This window comes from Nerophis lumbriciformis, linkage group LG02, assembly GCF_033978685.3.
Source record: "Nerophis lumbriciformis linkage group LG02, RoL_Nlum_v2.1, whole genome shotgun sequence".
NCBI classification, from domain to species: domain Eukaryota; kingdom Metazoa; phylum Chordata; class Actinopteri; order Syngnathiformes; family Syngnathidae; genus Nerophis; species Nerophis lumbriciformis.
Window position 1 is genome coordinate 16,403,526 of NC_084549.2, and position 18,577 is coordinate 16,422,102.

Consider the following 18,577-nt stretch of genomic DNA (forward strand, 5'->3'; position numbering starts at 1 on the left):
TCTTCCCGCAGAACCCTGAACAACAACAACATCAGCAGCATCCCGGTTTCCAGCTTCAACCACATGCCCAAACTGCGAACCTTGTGAGTGACACCTATTTTCCTGCTTTAAAAAGAACACACTAAATGGCCTCGGTAGAGTGAGCGCTGAAGTCGATACGCTCCGTCCTTCCAGTCAGTATAGAGGGGGCCCCCACAGGAACCGCAAAGAACCACATTGGGGTCTGTAGCAGAGCCAGGAGCTATTATCTCATCTAAACACAACAACAACCGGCCCTTATAGACGCAAATAGGAGCCTATTGTGCAATGATGTGATTACTCAATGTACAAATGAAAACATGCATGCTCAAACACTCACAGTCGGGGCCTCCAATGTTCTTGCGGTGGACTTTTGGGGCTTCCTCGCTCGCAGTGGGGCCACATTTGGTGTGTTGTATGCGTCTGTGCACATGGATACATGGTCAAAACACCAAAGCGGGCTATTCTGGACCAAGGCAGCATTCCGGGAATGCCATGTTTGGAGTATTGGCTCCTTCCCCGCATCATTTACCATCCTTCATGTTGCACGTTATGGAGCGCCTTCAGCCACAGCGGCCGCTTGTAATGAGTTCAAGGAAAGAACAGACACGTTTGGGCTATTTGTGTCTTCACTCGCTGTCAAATTAACTGGCAATTGAGGCAGAAGGAGATCTTCAAATAGCTTCTTTTTTTTTTCTTCTTCTTTCTTTTACAGCCGTCTCCACTCCAACAATCTCAACTGTGACTGTCATCTGGCCTGGTTGGCCCAGTGGCTCCGGCAGCGGCCCACCATTGGTCTGTTCACCCAGTGCACGGCCCCGCCCGAGCTCAAAGGTCTCAATGTGGCCGAGGTGCAGAAACACGAATTCAGCTGCTCGGGTAAGAGAGCGCCACAAGGATTTGGCATCGTATTTAGAACGTAAACGCAGTTATCAAACCATGTTTGGTAGATCCTTGCTGGTGTCTATTTTCTGGTAGCTACTGTGACTCCCTTGTTGCACACATACCTTCCCAGCTTGCAGGTCTTGGTGACCTGCTTTGTTTGGGTTGGAAGACTATTTTTAAACTAATAGTCTGTAATAGTCATGAATTGGTTCCAGAAACAAGCTTTTGCCACCAGAAAACAATGATTTAAGTCGCATTCTTAATGCTTACAACAGGGGTGCCCAAAATCCGGCCCCTTTAAAAAAAAGTTTTAAAAAAATAAAAAAATAAATACAATTAGTATTATTATTTTTTAAATAATTAATTTTTTTAAATCTGTCATTTCTAATCCATTTTCTACTGCTTGTTACTCTCGGTGTCTCCTAGCCGCTCAGGCAAATCATATTGTCTAAAATGCATTTTCCCATCGATAACGTGACATCAATATATATACGTTAGGTCACGAAAATACACAGAGGCTATTTCATCCATACAAGCCTGTTTCGCAGGTTTCTCTGCTCTTCAGGGGATTTTTTTCTTATTTAAAAAAAATAATAATTATATATATATGTATATTTGTCAATAAATAATAGTTATTTAATTTTATTGTATTTAATTTTATCTAGTTAGTTTTTATTTTGGAGAGTTTGGTAAAACAAATTTTAATATTTTGTCAATCAAAATGTACCTCATCGAAGAAAATAGCAAACCACCAAAACCCGAAAAATTACCAATGACCAAAAAAGAGCAGGTTTGGAACTGCAGCGGAAAACTGATCAGAGCAAAAATACTTAGTGATTAGTAATACTTAGTAATTGATATCATAAATGCTCCAGCAGAAGTATATATATATATATATATATTTTTTTTTTCATACAAACAATGCAACTGCTCTTTCCGTAAATTATATAAATGGCCTTTATATACGTAAATATATATACAGTCGCGATCAAAAGTTTACGTACACTTGTAAAGAACATCATGTCATGGCTGTCTTGAGTTTCCAATCATTTCTACAACTCTTTTTTTTTTGTGATAGAGTGATTGGTCTAATAGTCTGTAATAGTCATGAATCGGTTCCAGAAACAAGCTTTTGCCACCAGAAAACAATGATTTAAGTCGCATTCCTAATGCTTAAAACAGGGGTCCCCAAACTGCGGCCCGCCAGTGTCCAAAATCCGGCCCGTGGGAAGTCCCAAGTTTAAATTAAAAAAAAATTTTTTTTATTTTTTTTTGTATTATTATTATTATTATTATTATTTTAAATCTGTCGTTTCTAATCCATTTTTTACTGCTTGTTACTTTCGGTGTGTCCTAGCCGCTCAGGCAAATCATATTGTCTAAAAATGCATTTTCCCATCAATAACATGACATCAACATATGTACGTTAGGTCAGGAAAAAAACACAGAGGCTATTTCATCCATACAAGCCTGTTTTGCAGGTTTCTCTGCTCTTCAGGGGATTTTTTTCCTTTAATTTTATATATATATATATATATATATATATATATATATATATATATATATATATATATATATATATATATATATATATATATATCCATCCAATTTGTTGGTTTTCTGACATGGACTTGTTTCTTCAGCATTGTCCACACGTTTAAGTCAGGACTTTGGGAAGGCCATTCTAAAACCTTATTTCTAGCCTGATTTAGCCATTCCTTTACAACTTTTGACGTGTGTTTGGGGTCATTGTCCTGTTGGAACACCCAACTGCGCCCAAGACCCAACCTCTGGGCTGATGATTTTAGGTTGTCCTGAAGAATTTGGAGGTAATCCTCCTTCTTCATTGTCCCATTTACTCTCTGTAAAGCACCAGTTCCATTGGCAGCAAAAGGGGCCCAGAGCATAATAATACCACCACCATGCTTGACGGTAGGCATGGTGTTTCTGGGATTAAAGGCCTCACCTTTTCTCCTCCAAACATATTGCTGGGTATTGTGGCCAAACAGTTACATTTTTGTTTCATCTGACATCACATGGACAAAGATAAGACCTTCTGGAGGATTGTATTGTTTTATATATATATATTATATATTATTATATGTATTATATGTATTATATATATTATTGTATTGTGTCACTTTTTGCTTTTGTGCTGGATTCCTTCATTCCACTGCGCACTTTGCACTAGCCTTCTGTTTGCCACCGTTTGTTATTTTTCCCCAGGTCAATTCAACTCTTTTACCTGTACGTCACCATCTATCTCTGCAACCTGGGGTCATGACAAGTGCAAACTGCTTGGTTCAATCCTTGCTTTCAGTTCGGCCCGGGACTCCAACCTGGGTCGTCCGTCTAAAAGCCCGAGCTATCAACCTTGTAACCAACCCTGCTGTAAAGGTTGTCAGGGAGTGAGTGACACATGGTCCAACCCCACTGGCTGGCCTCCGTTACACTCGCTCAATCCGTGCGCAACCGTGACAGCTATCACAGCTTTTTTTATCGTAAGAGCTAACACCAAGGAACTACTTTTCTGGCCTTGTGACACATCGCTTTGCTCACACTGCTCCTCCGACCATTAGCAAGTAGCCAGCTACTGGCAACTTGAGCTGCTAATAACGTTGGTTGCGCCCCGCCATAAAATAAAGACGAAGGAGCTTGAACTGCTGCTGCTGTATTGCCTTTGAGTTAGTGAAAGTAAATGCGATATTATAAATCATACATCTCACCTGTATAGTGGTAGGTGGTGACACCAAGCTGGGAAGTTGATCAACTTTTAATATTCACATGCTAACTTGATGATATCCAGTATGGCTCTGAAAAAATGTCATTGTAGAAGTTGCTTCCTAGCAGTTCCACTGTGAGACACGGCACAGGAGCCAAGCGTGCAGTTTTTAGCAAGGTTTTAATGTACATAGAATTAAGTTTCTCCAGCAGGACTTGACTTTTCAGTCACCTTTCGTAACCTCTCTCTCCTCCTGTTCCCGCCCGCTTACTGTTAAAGACAACAGATGATTAGATTAACTCGTACCACCTGGGAAATCTAATCACCTGTCAGCTGTGTCTCGCCGTCGGCACTTGCCCCGCCCCTATCTGATGGTGCTCTGCCCTCAACACCATAGACAGAGGCGGTGACCTTTGCTCCTGCAGACAGCGCTGGCCACCCCTCCCTCCACAGTCACATAGCACAATAAGAGAGCACAAGTGCTGAAAGATACAACCATCCAAGTAAGAATTGACTTTTAAGTTACTGTTTTATGTACGTATTCAAAAAATGTTTCGCGATAATGCTACATAATAATGTGCCAAAGCGCTCAATAGTGGTAGTAAACACAGAAAGTTATGTATTTCCTCGCTGTTAACGTTGATTTCACAGTGCCATACCAAAGACTACAAAAAAAAAATGTTATTACCATTACCCTGCTTGGCACTCAGCATCAAGGGTTGGAATTGGGGGTTAAATCACCAAAAATGATTCCCGGGCGTGGCCACCGCCGCTGCTCACTGCTCCCCTCACCTCCCAGGAGGTGATCAAGGGTGATGGGTCAAATGCAGAGAATAATTTCGCCACACCTAGTGTGTGTGTGACAATCATTGGTACTTTAACTTTTTAACTTTAACATAGCAATTGTTAAAGTTAAATTGTAAAAGTTAAAGGCACTCCTTGAAATGAGTGAGTCCATTACATACATACCTACAGCATGTATATAAAACGGTGTTGGATGGGTTTGAGCGGCCTTTAAAGACGCAATAGATCGTATCCCTGTTCATTACCTGTATTGTTAGCCGCCTCTTGCTAGCAATTTTTCACAATTTGAATGCGCAGAAAAGGGAAAGACGTGTGCTCCTGTCTGACATAAGGATAGTGAATGATGGTCAAAATTCCAAAAAGAAGTGCACTCCCCTTTGACCTTCATGGAAAAATGAATTAGGAAAAATGCAGCTGAAATAGGCTCCAGCTCCCACCGCGATCTCAAAAGGGACAAACTGGAGAAAATGGATGAATGGATGGAGTATAATAAAATACCAGAAACGTTCCACTTTTAGGAACAAGTAAACGCATGCGTAGTTTGGGGCTAGCGACTAAATTAGGCCCATTCAGACTCGGCTATAAACGTGCGTGCGATGCCCCCTGTGTTCATGTGCCATCAGCTGTACACTGCTGTATTGTTGCAACTTTTCTGACTTTGTGGATTATTTTTAAATCATTCTTTGTATTTCTTCAGTGCCGGTGGCAGCTGTCATTTAAAAGTTCAAGTTAAAGTACCACTAATAGTCACACACACACTAAGTGTGGTGAAATTACTCTCTGCAAAAATTGAGCTGTTTGGCCACAATACCCAGCAATATATTTGGAGGAGAAAAAGTGAGGCCTTTAATCCCAGGAACACCAAACCTACCGTCAAGCATGGTGGTGGTAGTATTATGCTCTGGGCCTGTTTTGCTGACAATGGAACTGGTATTTTACAGAGAGTAAATAGGACAATGAAAAAGGAGGATTACCTCCAAATTCTTCAGGACAACCTAAAATCATCAGCCCGGAGGTTGGGTCTTGGGCGCAGTTGGGTGTTCCAACAGGACGATGACCCCAAACACACGTCAAAAGTGGTAAAAGAATGGCTCAATCAGGCTAGAATTAAGGTTTTAGAATGGCCTTCCCAAACTCCTGACTTAAACGTGTAGACAATGCTGAAGAAACAAGTCCATGTCAGAAAACCAACACATTTATGTCAAGAGGAGTGGTCAAAAATTCAAGCAGAAGCTTGTGGATGGCTACCAAAAGCGCCTTATTGCAGTGAAACTTGCCAAGGGACATGTAAGCAAATATTAACATTGCTGTATGTATACTTTTGACCCAGCACATTTGCTCACATTTTCATAATAAATTCATAAAAGAACCAAACTTCATGAATGTTTTTTGTGACCAACAAGTCACAAATCACAATAAAATAAGAGTTGTAGAAAGTATTGGAAACTCAAGACAGCCATGACATTATGTTCTTTACAAGTGTATAACTTTTGACCGCGACTGTATATATATTTACATATATAAAGGCCATTTATATAATTTACGGAAAGAGCAATTGCATTGGTTGTGTGACAAATCTCTAGTACATGTGCTGTGGGTTTTGACTTTGTGGATTATGGTGAGGTTTTTCTATGTCTTTCTCCAGTGCCAGGTGGCACTATTTGTCTACAACAGGGGTCACCAACGCGGTGCCCGCGGGCACCAGGTAGCCCGTAAGGACCAGATGAGTAGCCCGCTGGCCTGTTCTAAAAATAGCTCAAATAGCAGCACTTACCAGTGAGCTGCCTCTATTTTTTAAATGTTATTTATTTACTAGCAAGCTGGTCTCACTTTGCTCGACATTTTTAATTCTAAGAGAGACAAAACTCAAATAGAATTTGAAAATCCAAGAAAATATTTGAAAGACTTGGTCTTCACTAACTGACAAAGAAACAGATAACAGATTTGGTGTCCAGTTCAAAGTGTGACATGATTTATTTAAAAATTTGAGAGTTGACTTTTCGTCCTGGTCGTGGAACTGTGGACCAGCTCTATACTCTCGGCAGGGTCCTTGAGGGTGCATGGGAGTTTGCCCAACCAGTCTACATGTGCTTTGTGGACTTGGAGAAGGCATTCGACCGTGTCCCTCGGGAAGTCCTGTGGGGAGTGCTCAGAGAGTGTTTGGTATCGGACTGTCTGATTGTGGCAGTCCGCTCCCTGTATGATCAATGTCAGAGCTTGGTTCGCATTGCCGGCAGTAAGTCGGACACGTTTCCAGTGAGGGTTGGACTCCGCCAAGGCTGCCCTTTGTCACCGATTCTGTTCATAACTTTTATGGACAGAATTTCTAGGCGCAGTCAAGGCGTTGAGGGGATCCGGTTTGGTGGCTGCAGGATTAGGTCTCTGCTTTTTGCAGATGATGTGGTCCTGATGGCTTCATCTGGCCAGGATCTTCAGCTCTCACTGGATCGGTTCGCAGCTGAGTGTGAAGCGACTGGGATGGGAATCAGCACCTCCAAGTCCGAGTCCATGGTTCTCGCCCGGAAAAGGGTGGAGTGCCATCTCTGGGTTGGGGAGGAGATCTTGCCCCAAGTGGAGGAGTTCAAGTACCTCGGAGTCTTGTTCACGAGTGAGGGAAGAGTGGATCGTGAGGCGTCTTCAGTAATGCGGACGCTGTATCGATCCGTTGTGGTGAAGAAGGAGCTGAGCCGGAAGGCAAAGCTCTCAATTTATCGGTCGATCTACGTTCCCATCCTCACCTATGGTCATGAGCTTTGGGTTATGACCGAAAGGACAAGATCACGGGTACAAGCGGCCGAAATGAGTTTCCTCCGCCGGGTAGCGGGGCTCTCCCTTAGAGATAGGGTGAGAAGCTCTGTCATCCGGGGGGAGTTCAAAGTAAAGCCGCTGCTCCTCCACATCGAGAGGAGCCAGATGAGGTGGTTCGGGCATCTGGTCAGGATGCCACCCGAGCGCCTCCCTAGGGAGGTGTTTAGGGCACGTCCGACCGGTAGGAGGGAAGACCCAGGACACGTTGGGAAGACTATGTCTCCCGGCTGGCCTGGGAACGCCTCGGGATCCCCCGGGAAGAGCTGGACGAAGTGGCTGGGGAGAGGGAAGTCTGGGCTTCCCTGCTTAGGCTGCTGCCCCAGCGACCCGTCCTCGCATAAGCGGAAGAAGATGGATGGATGGATGGATGGAGTTGACTTTTGTATTTTACATGAGTTATTATTTGTACAAACATGGTGCAAAGTAATTCATGATTTGTTAAAAGATGTTAGTGTTAAAATGGGATATTGTGATTTGACAAGACTGTCTTAGAAGTGATCATTTGAAAATGTTCAATTTGAAAAATGTGCACAAAAATAGTGTTGCATTTTGATATTTATCTGTTTCTATATATATTTATTGTGAGAAATCATTAAGATGATCAGTGTTTCCACAAAGATAAATATCATTAATTATTAATAATAACATACAGTTAAAGGCAAATTGGCTATTTCTGGCAATTTATTTGTGTATCAAACTGGTAGCCTTTCGCATTAACCAGTACCCAAGAAGTAGCTCTTGGTTTCAAAAAGGTTGGTGACCCCTGGTCGACAACTTACGGAAAGAGCAATTGCATTGACTAAATGACAGATTTTTACTACATGCTTGAGTGAACCACCGTGGATTATGTCCTGCTGGCCCCACTATGGACTGGACTCTTACTATTATGTTGGATCCACTATGGACTGGACTCTCACAATATTATGTCAGACCCACTCGACATCCATTGCATTCGGTCTCCCCTAGAGGGGGGGGGGGGGGTTACCCACATATGCGGTCCTCTCCAAGGTTTCTCATAGTCATTCACATCGACGTCCCACTGGGGTGAGTTTTTCCTTGCCCTTATGTGGGCTTTGTACCGAGGATGTCGTTGTGGCTTGTGCAGCCCTTTGAGACACTTGTGATTTAGGGCTATATAAATAAACATTGATTGATTGATTGATTGATTATTTTGAGTCTATTCATTACTGTTTTAAAATGTGGCATTTATCAATAAGACCTGGTGCAGAGGGCTTGAATTATAGTAAATCTATGATTCTGATGACAACCGAACGCCCCGCGCCAAGACTTTAGTAGTGAAGTGAGCCTAAGCAGTGTCATTTTGAGGGGGCCACTATATTGTGCGGTCGCTCCTCTTCACTTGCAAGAGAGAATCTCGAGGTTATCATATCAGGACCAAGCCAAAACACGATGAGAACCTCCACTCCCCCACAAGGACATCTCCCTACAACACCAGCTGCGAGGCATGCTCGATATGTCTGTGTGTGTTTGTGGGTGTGTATCCCCCCGTCGCCCTTTCAGTCTCTCCCTCCACGGCTTGTGATTTTTATGCAGCCATACAGCGTGACAGCGCGGGCCATTAACTATTTTTCGCCCAGGGAAAGTGACTCAAGGCGTGGGAGTGGAACCCTTTGAGATATGGAAAAAAAAAAAAAAAAAGCGAACAGGGACAGTTGGAGCGGAAGATAAGGGTACAAAAAGTTTAGGCTGCGTTTCATGGGAAGCTGCAGTTCCCATCCATCCAGCGTGATTAGTTCCCTCTGCGTTCCAATAAGCAACAATTATTCCCACAAACACATAACTACACTAGTATAAAGTCATGCCTTTACACAAACACACACTTCCTTCTGCATTGACCACAAGATGAACTCCCATTGAAGGACTCATTAGGCGACTTAAGCTTGCTGGTACACACTAACACACACACACAAACACACACACACACACACACACACACACACACACACACACACACACACACACACACACACACATATACGCCTACGCCACATATTCTTTGTATTTCCAGTGCCGCATACAGTATGTGCATTGACCAAGCAGGCCACCTGCAGGGGTTGTGAGGTGGGGTGGTGCTGAGAAAAAGTTAAAATGTCCTCATTTACTTTCAGCCATAATTAGTGACATTTTTACAAGGGTGTCCCTATCCCAGGGGTCGGCAACCCAAAACGTTGAAAGAGCCATATTGGACCAAAAATACAAAAACAAATCTGTCAGGAGCCGCAACAAATTAAAAGTCATATTACATACAGATAGTGTGTCATGAGACATACATTGAATTGAGATGACTTAAAGGAAACTAAATTACCTCAAATATAGCTACAGATGAGGCATAATGATGCAATGTGTACATATAGCTAGCCTAAATAGCATGTTAGCATCGATTAGCTTGCAGTCATGCAGTGACCAAATGTGTCTGATTAGCACTCCACACAAGTCAATAACATCAACAAAACTCACCGTTGTGCATTCATGCACAATGTTAAAAGTGTGGTGGACAAAATGAGACAGAAAAAGAAGTGGCATAAAACACGTCCTAGAAAGTCGGAGAAAGTTATACATGTAAACAAACTACTGTGAGTTCAAGGACCGCCAAAATTAGTAGGACAAAACGGCGCTCGCCAAATACTCGAATCAGTGAAGCATGTTTAATATAAACAGTGTGCTTTATAACAATTAGGGAGGTTTGTGTCATGTTTGTCCTCCTACAGAAATCATATTAAAACAAAAAATATATTATTTTCCCCCTCATCTTTTTCCATTTATCATACATTTTTGAAAAAGCTCCAGAGAGCCACTAGGGCGGCGCTAAAGAGCCGCACGCGGCTCTAGAGCCGCGGGTTGCCGACCCCTGCCCTATCCGATATTGCATGTAAAATAGAGATGTTCATTAATGGCTGTTTTGCCGATATTCCGATATTGTCCAACTCTTAATTACCGATTCTGATATCAACCGATACCGATATATGCAGTCGTGGAATTAACACATTATTATGCCTAATTTTGTTGTGATGCACCGCTGGATGCATCAAACAATGTAACAAGGTTTTCCAAAGTAAATCAACTCAAGTTATGGAAAAAAAAAAAAATGCCAACATGGCACTGCCATATTTATTAGTGGGGGTGTGGTTAAGAGGGGAGGAGTATATTTACAGCTAGAATTCACCAAGTCAAGTATTTCATATATTTATATAAGAAATACTTGACTTTCAGTGAATTCTAGCTATATATATATATATATATATATATATATATATATATATATATATATATATATATATACATAAGAGAAATACTTGAATTTCAGTGTTCATTTATTTACACATATAAACACACATAACACTCATCTACTCATTGTTGAGTTAAGGGTTGAATTGTCCATCCTTGTTCTATTGTCTGTCACTATTTTTCTAACCATGCTGAACACCCTCTCTGATGATGCATTCTGCTTCGTCTCCTTGTTGTGTGCGCAGTTGTACACTGCACTCTCTAAAAGCCCTAGATGTTATTGTCACATATGCATGTACAGTAGATGGCAGTATTGTCCTGTTTAAGAGTGTCACAACATTGCTGTTTACGGCAGACGAACTGCTTTATGGTAGACGAAAACGTGACTGCTGTTGTTGTGTGTTGTTGCCGCGCTGGGAGGACGTTTTTTTTTCTTGTTTTTGAACACTGACTTTTTGCAGTGTTCACATTCTAAGGTGTTACAAATAATATCCTACTGTATGCACAACCCCAATTGTCCCAATCTGGTGTAAATTCATCACAGTGTTGCCCACTGTCACCCACTTTTGAATATGATGCAGAATAACGAGGCGAGAGGTAAAACAATAACGGATGTTCTTACTGATTTATAAACAAAGGGAATGTGCAGGAGCGGTCTGATGAAACGTGCATTTATCCATAAAAACAAGAGAATGTTTAAAAGGAATGCCTTTAGACGTATAAGGAGGGTAAATGTGAAGCATGTGGAGCACTTAGCAAGGGAGGCGCACACAAATACAACAAGAGGGAAGAGATGGGGAGAGCGAGTGCGCGGATTGAATTACATCAAACATCGTCACCTGGAGTCTACCTGTCAGAGAGCTGTCACTGTTCATGCTGCGCCAGCTGTGCTCTGCACCCTCCCTGATCCCAGGCCTGTCACACACAGCGTGTTCGATCAGATGGGAGTTCTGCTGATCCCAGATCTGTCAAAGCGTCCGCCGTCCCAAGATCACAAAGCCTCAGATCAGGCTGTGTTTGTCCTGTTTACTGTCACTGCATCCTATCAGGCACACCTGCCTGATTTAAAGTCCATTACCGGAGTCTGCCTTACAATATAAACACGTTTGAGCTAGAGTCATGCAATCAGCATGCTCGCATACATGCACAAAATCCAAAACCAGTGAAGTTGGCACGTTGTGTAATTGGTAAATAAAAACAGAATACAATGATTTGCAAATACTTTTCAACTTATATTCAATTGACTAGACTGCAAAGACAAGATACTTAACGTTCCAACTGGAAAACGTTATTTTTTGCAAATATTAGCTCAGTTGGAATTTGATGTTTAAAAAAAGCTGGCACAAGTGGCAAAAAGACTGAGAAAGTTGAGGAATGCTCATCAAACACTTATTTGGAACATCCCACAGGTGAACAGGCTAATTGGGAACAGGTGGGTGCCATGGTTGGGTATAAAAACAAACTGTCCTTAGCACTCACAATACATACAGAAAACATGTACAGGTGCTTGTGAGTGGTATCGGTATTGTTATCGGCCGATCTCACTCATGGATGATCGGCATCGGAATCAGCAGTATAAACCCCTGATCGGAACATCCCTATCATATATTGTCAAATAAACATAAATTATATACTGAATGTATCTGCTAAGGGGTAAATGACTTCTAATAATAATAATGATTAGAGATGTCCGATAATATCGGACTGCCGATATTATCAGCCGATAAATGCTTTAAAATGTAATAGCGGAAATTATCAGTATCTGTTTCAAAAAGTAAAATTTATGACTTTTTAAAACGCCGCTGTGTACACGGACGTAGAGATGAGTACAAAGCGCCAATAAACCTTTAAGGCACTGCCTTTGCGTGCCGGTCCAGTCACATAATATCTACGGCTTTTCACACACACAAGTGAATGCCAGCATACTTGGTCAACAGCCATACAGGTCACACTGAGGGTGGCCGTATAAACAACTTTAACACTGTTACAAATATGCGCCACACTGTGAACCCACACCAAACAAGAATGACCAACACATTTCGGGAGAACATCCACACAACATAAACACAACAGAACAAATACCCAGAACCCCTTGCAGCACTAACTCTTCCGGGATGCTACAAAATACACCCCCGCTACCCCCTACCCCCTCACCTCAACCCCGCGCACCTCAACCTCCTCATGCTCTCTCAGGGAGAGCATGTCCCAAATTCCAAGCTGCTGTTTTGAGGCATGTTAAAAAAAAATAATGCACTTTATGACTTCAATAATAAATATGGCAGTGCCATGTTGGCATTTTTTTTCCCCATAACTTGAGTTGATTTATTTTGGAAAACCTTGTTACATTATTTAATGCATCCAGCAAAATTAGGCATAATAATGTGTTAATTCCACGACTGTATATATCGGTATCGGTTGATATCGGAATCGGTAATTAAGAGTTGGACAATATCGGATATCGGCAAAAAAGCCATTATCGGACATCTCTAATAAGGATTATTCCAAAAACTCCCCTAGATTAACTCTGTATTGAAAATGTGCATAACCAATGTGTAGATTCCTAATGAAGCCTTTAGCTTGACGCTCCTCTACTCTCTCCCTCGCTCCACTTGCTTCGGCAACAACAAACAAACTCCAGACGCTCCTCTTCGTTTTGTATCGTTTACTTAATTGTCACTTAATTATTCAAAAACGTAAAACAATACCGATGTGGGAACAAATTAATGGCAAAATAAAGAGAGTTTGTTACAGTAGGTGTTAGAAAAAGCAAGACTAAGAAAAAGTAAGAATGAGAAAAAGTCAGTGAGGTCAAAAAACTGTGTGGCTCAATTCCCCCGCACCTGACTGCCATTACCCATAATGCACTCTGTCCAAAAACCAACCAACCACACAGATCCTTCCGCCATATATGCAATCAAACAGTTACGTCATCAAATTTAGACAAATGTAATAATTACAAATAAAGTGTACCTTATAATTATTCTAAGCATGCAAATATATACATTTTCGTATTATGCAAATAAAGTAAATAGTCCCATTTTGACTGAATAAACATAAAGCACCTTCCATAAAAATGTAAATTAACTTAAACAGCATTTAGGCTCCTACACAATGTGACACCTACAAACTATACCTCTTTGAAAGTTTAAACCAAGACCAAATATACCTAATTCACATACAAGCAGCGGCATGCACATGCACAGTATGTATGTATGTTCCATACACTGCCCATGTTTTATTATTACTACTATACGTGATATTATTTATCCAGCGACATGTTGTGTGTCAGCGACGCACACCACTCCTCATACTCCCCACCAGATAGATGGAAAGATGGTTAAATATTCATGGTTTGAAACCCAGATTAGTGATGCTGTGTAAATGAGCCCATTTAAAAGTCTGTTTTATTCATTTTATCTGGGTTAGGCTTACATCGTGTAGTCGCTCATGCGCACACACACACACACACACACACACACACACATGCATGGATGGAGGCTCTTCAACACTTCACTGGCAGCTATTTGAACAGGTATCAGGAGACAGCGTGATGGCTTGATGTGCTGGAGTGTGTATGCAAATTGAAAAGCTGAAGTATTAAGCGAAGGGAATCATTGGTGGTGGGGGGTGAATGTGCACCTATTCTATACACCAACAGAGTTTATACCCCTGGGGGGGGCATTTGAGGAGAGATCAATGCATGTTATTGGAGGCCTTCAATTGTATTATTCATGTCCCTTTGACAGTAACCCAGTTTCTTCTTCATTGATTCTCAAAGATGCACAACTTCAGCATAAAGTTCATCTTCTTTTTCTTCTCCAAGTCAAAGCATGGAAAATGTTCATAAAGCACACAATCACAGCAGGGAAGTAGCGACTCTGCGTGACATTCACGTGTTACCGTTCTTGTGTTTCCAGGTCACCAGGATTCCTCCAGCCCGCAGCCGTGCAACACGGGCGGAGGCTCCTGTCCCGCCATGTGTACCTGCAGCAACAACATTGTGGACTGCAGGGGGAAAAGTCTGACTGACATCCCCGCCAACCTGCCAGACAGCATGGCCGAAATGTAAGCACCTTTAAACTAAACATTTACATGTTCAAATAGCACATGGCAAGGCTGGTTCTAAGAATAGATTCTTTTTACAAAGGCAGTTATATGAAAGTAAACATGGCTTCAGCTCTAGTACATGTGAGTTCCTAAAACGTTGAATTTTCACTTGTTTTCTGCTACGTTGTCAACTATTTAATTTGTTACCGTCTATTTTGGCGAATAATTATCACGCTTATCGCTTTTTGATGACGTTCTGGTCGGATGAATGCCACCTGAGCGCCGTAGCGTTCACATTGAGGACGCATCTCATACCGTATTTTCCGGACTATAGGGCGCACTGCCGATGAATGGTCTACCGTATTTTTCGGACTATAAGTCGCAGTTTTTTTCATAGTTTGGCTGGGAGTGCGACCATACTTGCCAACCCTCCCGGATTTTCCAGGAGACTCACGAAATTCAGCGCCTCTCCCGAAAACCTCCCGGGACAAATTTTCTCCGGAAAATCTCCCGAAATTCAGGCGTAGCTCCATGCGGACCTGAGTGACGTGTCGACAGCCTGTTTTCACGTCCGCTTTCCCACAACATAAACAGCGTGCCTGCCCAATCACGTTATAACTGTAGAATGATCGAGGGCGAGTTCTTGGTTTCTTATGTGGGTTTATTGTTAGGCAGTTTCATGAACGTCCTCCCAGCGCGGTAACAACACACAACAACAGCAGTCACGTTTTCGTCTACCGTAAAGCAGTTCGTCTGCCGTAAACAGCAATGTTGTGACACTCTTAAACAGGACAATACTGCCATCTACTGTAGATGCATATGTGACAATAACATCTAGGGCTTTTAGAGAGTGCAGTGCACAACTGCACACACAACAAGGAGACAAAGCAGAATGCATAATCAGAGAGGGTGTTCAGCATGGTTAGAAAAATAGTGACAGAGAACAAGGATGAACAATTCAACCCTTAACTCAACAATGAGTAGATGTGTGTGTATATGTGTAAATAAATAAACACTTACATTCAAGTATTTCTCTTATTTATATATATATATATATATATATATATATATATATATATATATATATATATATATATATATATATATATATATATATATATATATATATATATGTATATATATACATATGTATATGTATATATAGCTAGAATTCACTGAAAGTCAAGTATTTCTTGTATATATATATATATATGAAATACTTGACTTGGTGAATTCTAGCTGTAAATATACTCCTCCCCTCTTAACCACGCCCCCAACCACATTTCCCCCAAAAATGCAACTTATACTCCAGTGCGACTTATATATGTTTTTTTCCTTCTTTATTATGCATTTTCGGCCGGTGCGACTTATACTCCGGAGCGACTTATACTCCGAAAAATACGGTAAACATAGCTCTAGTACATGTGAGTTCCTAAAACGTTGAATTTTCACTTGTTTTCTGCTACGTTGTCAACTATTTAATTTGTAACAGTCTGTTTTGGCGAATAATTATCACGCTTATCGCTTTTTGATGACGTTCTGGTCGGATGAATGCGACTTGAGCGCGGTAGCGTTCACATTGAGGACGCATCGCATACCGTATTTTCCGGACTATAGGGCGCACTGCCGATGAATGGTCTACCATAAGTCGCGACTTATACTCAGGAGCGACTTATGTGTGGAATTATTAACACATTACCGTGAAATATCAAATAATATTATTTAGCTCATTCACGTAAGAGACTAGACGTATAAGATTTCATGGGATTTAGCGATTAGGAGTGACAGATTGTTTGGTAAACGTATAGCATGTTCTATATGTTATAGTTATTTGAATGACTCTTACCATAATATGTTACGTTAACATACCAGGCACGTTCTCAGTTGGTTATTTATGCCACTTATTCAGCCTGTTGTTCACTATTCTTTATTTATTTTAAATTGCCTTTCAAATGGCTATTCTTGGTGTTGGGTTTTATCAAATAAATTTCCCCCAAAAATGCGACTTATACTCCAGTGCGACTTATATGTGTTTTTTCCTTCTTTATTATGCATTTTCGGCCGGTGCGACTTATACTCCGGAGCGACTTATACTCCGAAAAATACGGTATTTTGGATCTTTTTTCATATATAGGGCGTATTAAGGGAGTCTTTTTTCTAAATGTAAAACACTTCCTTGTGATCTACATAACATGTAATGGTGGTTCTTTGGTCAAAATGTTGCATAGATTATGTTTAACAGATCATCTTCAAGCCGCTTTCTGACAGTCGCTTCAGGATGACTTGTCTTATTTATGTGGCTCACCTTCGACAGCGTCTTCTACCCGTCATCTTTGTTGTAGCGGTGTAGCGTGCAAGGACGGGAGTGGAAGAAGTGTCAAAAGATGGAGCTAACTGTTTTAATTACATTCAGACTTTACTTCAATCAATAACGGAGCAGCATCTTCTCATCCGCCGTAAATGTGTCCCGTGAAAAACCGTCCGACCGGAACTCTCTAATAACTAAAGTTCCTCGGGTGAATAATGTAAACTCACTATACCGGTATGTTTTAGTGCTTCCATGGCGAGTTTACTGACAGATATAAGTAAGAACTTTACACTACTTTATATTAGAAATGGCAACAGCGGATGAAGAATGTCCCATAACAAGAAGATAGAGAAAAAGAAGAAGCTTATCGACTACAAAGTCGGCACAAACTACAGAGGCGGACGCGCACAATTTTTCAGACTTATGCAGATCGCAAATACAGATCAGCAGGTACCAGAAAGTAAGAAAAGTTGCTTTTGCATAATATTGCGAAACAAAACGGCAGGTAATATGTCTTACCTTATACACACACTATAATATTCATATGTTGAAGCACAGTACAATCCATCGGTGCGGCTTCTTAGCTTACCAAAGTCGTACTAAAACATTTTGATAGATTTTTGAGCGCCGTGTGCAATGTTCTATATTTTCAATGGAACATATAAAATGTTGGTGTTGTTTACTTGAGTCATATTGCCATCATAGTGCAGTCTGCACGTATCTCTTATGTTTGACTGCCATCTACTGGTCACACTTATCATTACACCATGTACCAAATAAAATAGCTTCGAGGTCGGTAAGCAAAACCAGAATTATTCCGTACATTAGGCGCACCGTCGAGTTTTGAGGGAAAAAAAAGGATTTTAAGTGCGCCTTAAAGTCCGGAAAATACGGTATGTATCCGGTTCATTTCCACATATATGAAATGCCCGGGTCGGATGTGAAAAATTTGGAATTGCGTTGTTCACACTGACAAGGAAACATCTCACACAGGTCGCATATGGGCAAAACAATCGGAACTGACCTGGAGATTGAACAAAGTCTAAGATAGTAAAGAGGGAAAATGTGATGATAACCGTAGAACCAAATTTTTTTTTTTTGCAAAATAAAAAAGTGCTGTATGCATCCACCGTATTTCTCGGAGTATAAGTCGCTCCGGAGTATAAGTTGCACCGGCCGAAAATGCATAATAAAGAAGGAAAAAAACATATATAAGTCGCATTTTTTGGGGAAATTTATTTGATAAAACCCAACACCAAGAATAGACATTTGAAAGCCAATTTAAAATAAATAAAGAATAGTGAACAGGCTGAATAAGTGTACGTTATATGACGTATATATATCTCTTACGTGAATGAGCTAAATAATTTTATTTGATATTTTACAGTAATGTGTTAATAATTTCACACATAAGTCGCTCCTGAATATAAGTCGCACCCCCGGCCAAACTATGAAAAAAACTGCGACTTATAGTCCGAAAAATACGGTATGTCCTGGCTGCTCAGTACAAAACACCTAAGTTGGGACTCCGTAATAAAATAAGAAGGATTGAAAAACATTGAAAAGCATTGTTGTTGATGGGGAAGGGATCTATGGTTCCTACTGGTTTCCTCATTATCTCTCAAAATGGCTCGGAATTTTCTGTGAGATTGATACTATTTTGATTCTGTCTATTTATTCGCAAACTTTGTAAGTCTTTTGGTGTCATAAATCAAACATGTATGATAATAGCTTCAATA

The 18,577-nt window shown here is 41.0% G+C and overlaps 1 protein-coding gene across 3 annotated transcripts in view; it reads left to right on the forward strand.

Annotated features, from left to right (window-relative positions):
• Positions 1-18,577, forward strand: part of slit1a (slit homolog 1a (Drosophila)) — a 298,698-nt gene that overhangs the window by 171,729 nt on the left and 108,392 nt on the right. For all 3 annotated transcript variants that reach the window (XM_061947175.1, XM_061947254.1, XM_061947335.2), the window contains exons 8-10: positions 12-83; positions 734-897; positions 14,401-14,548. In XM_061947175.1, the coding sequence (XP_061803159.1) occupies positions 12-83; positions 734-897; positions 14,401-14,548 (384 nt within the window). The remainder of the gene's footprint in view (positions 1-11; positions 84-733; positions 898-14,400; positions 14,549-18,577) is intronic.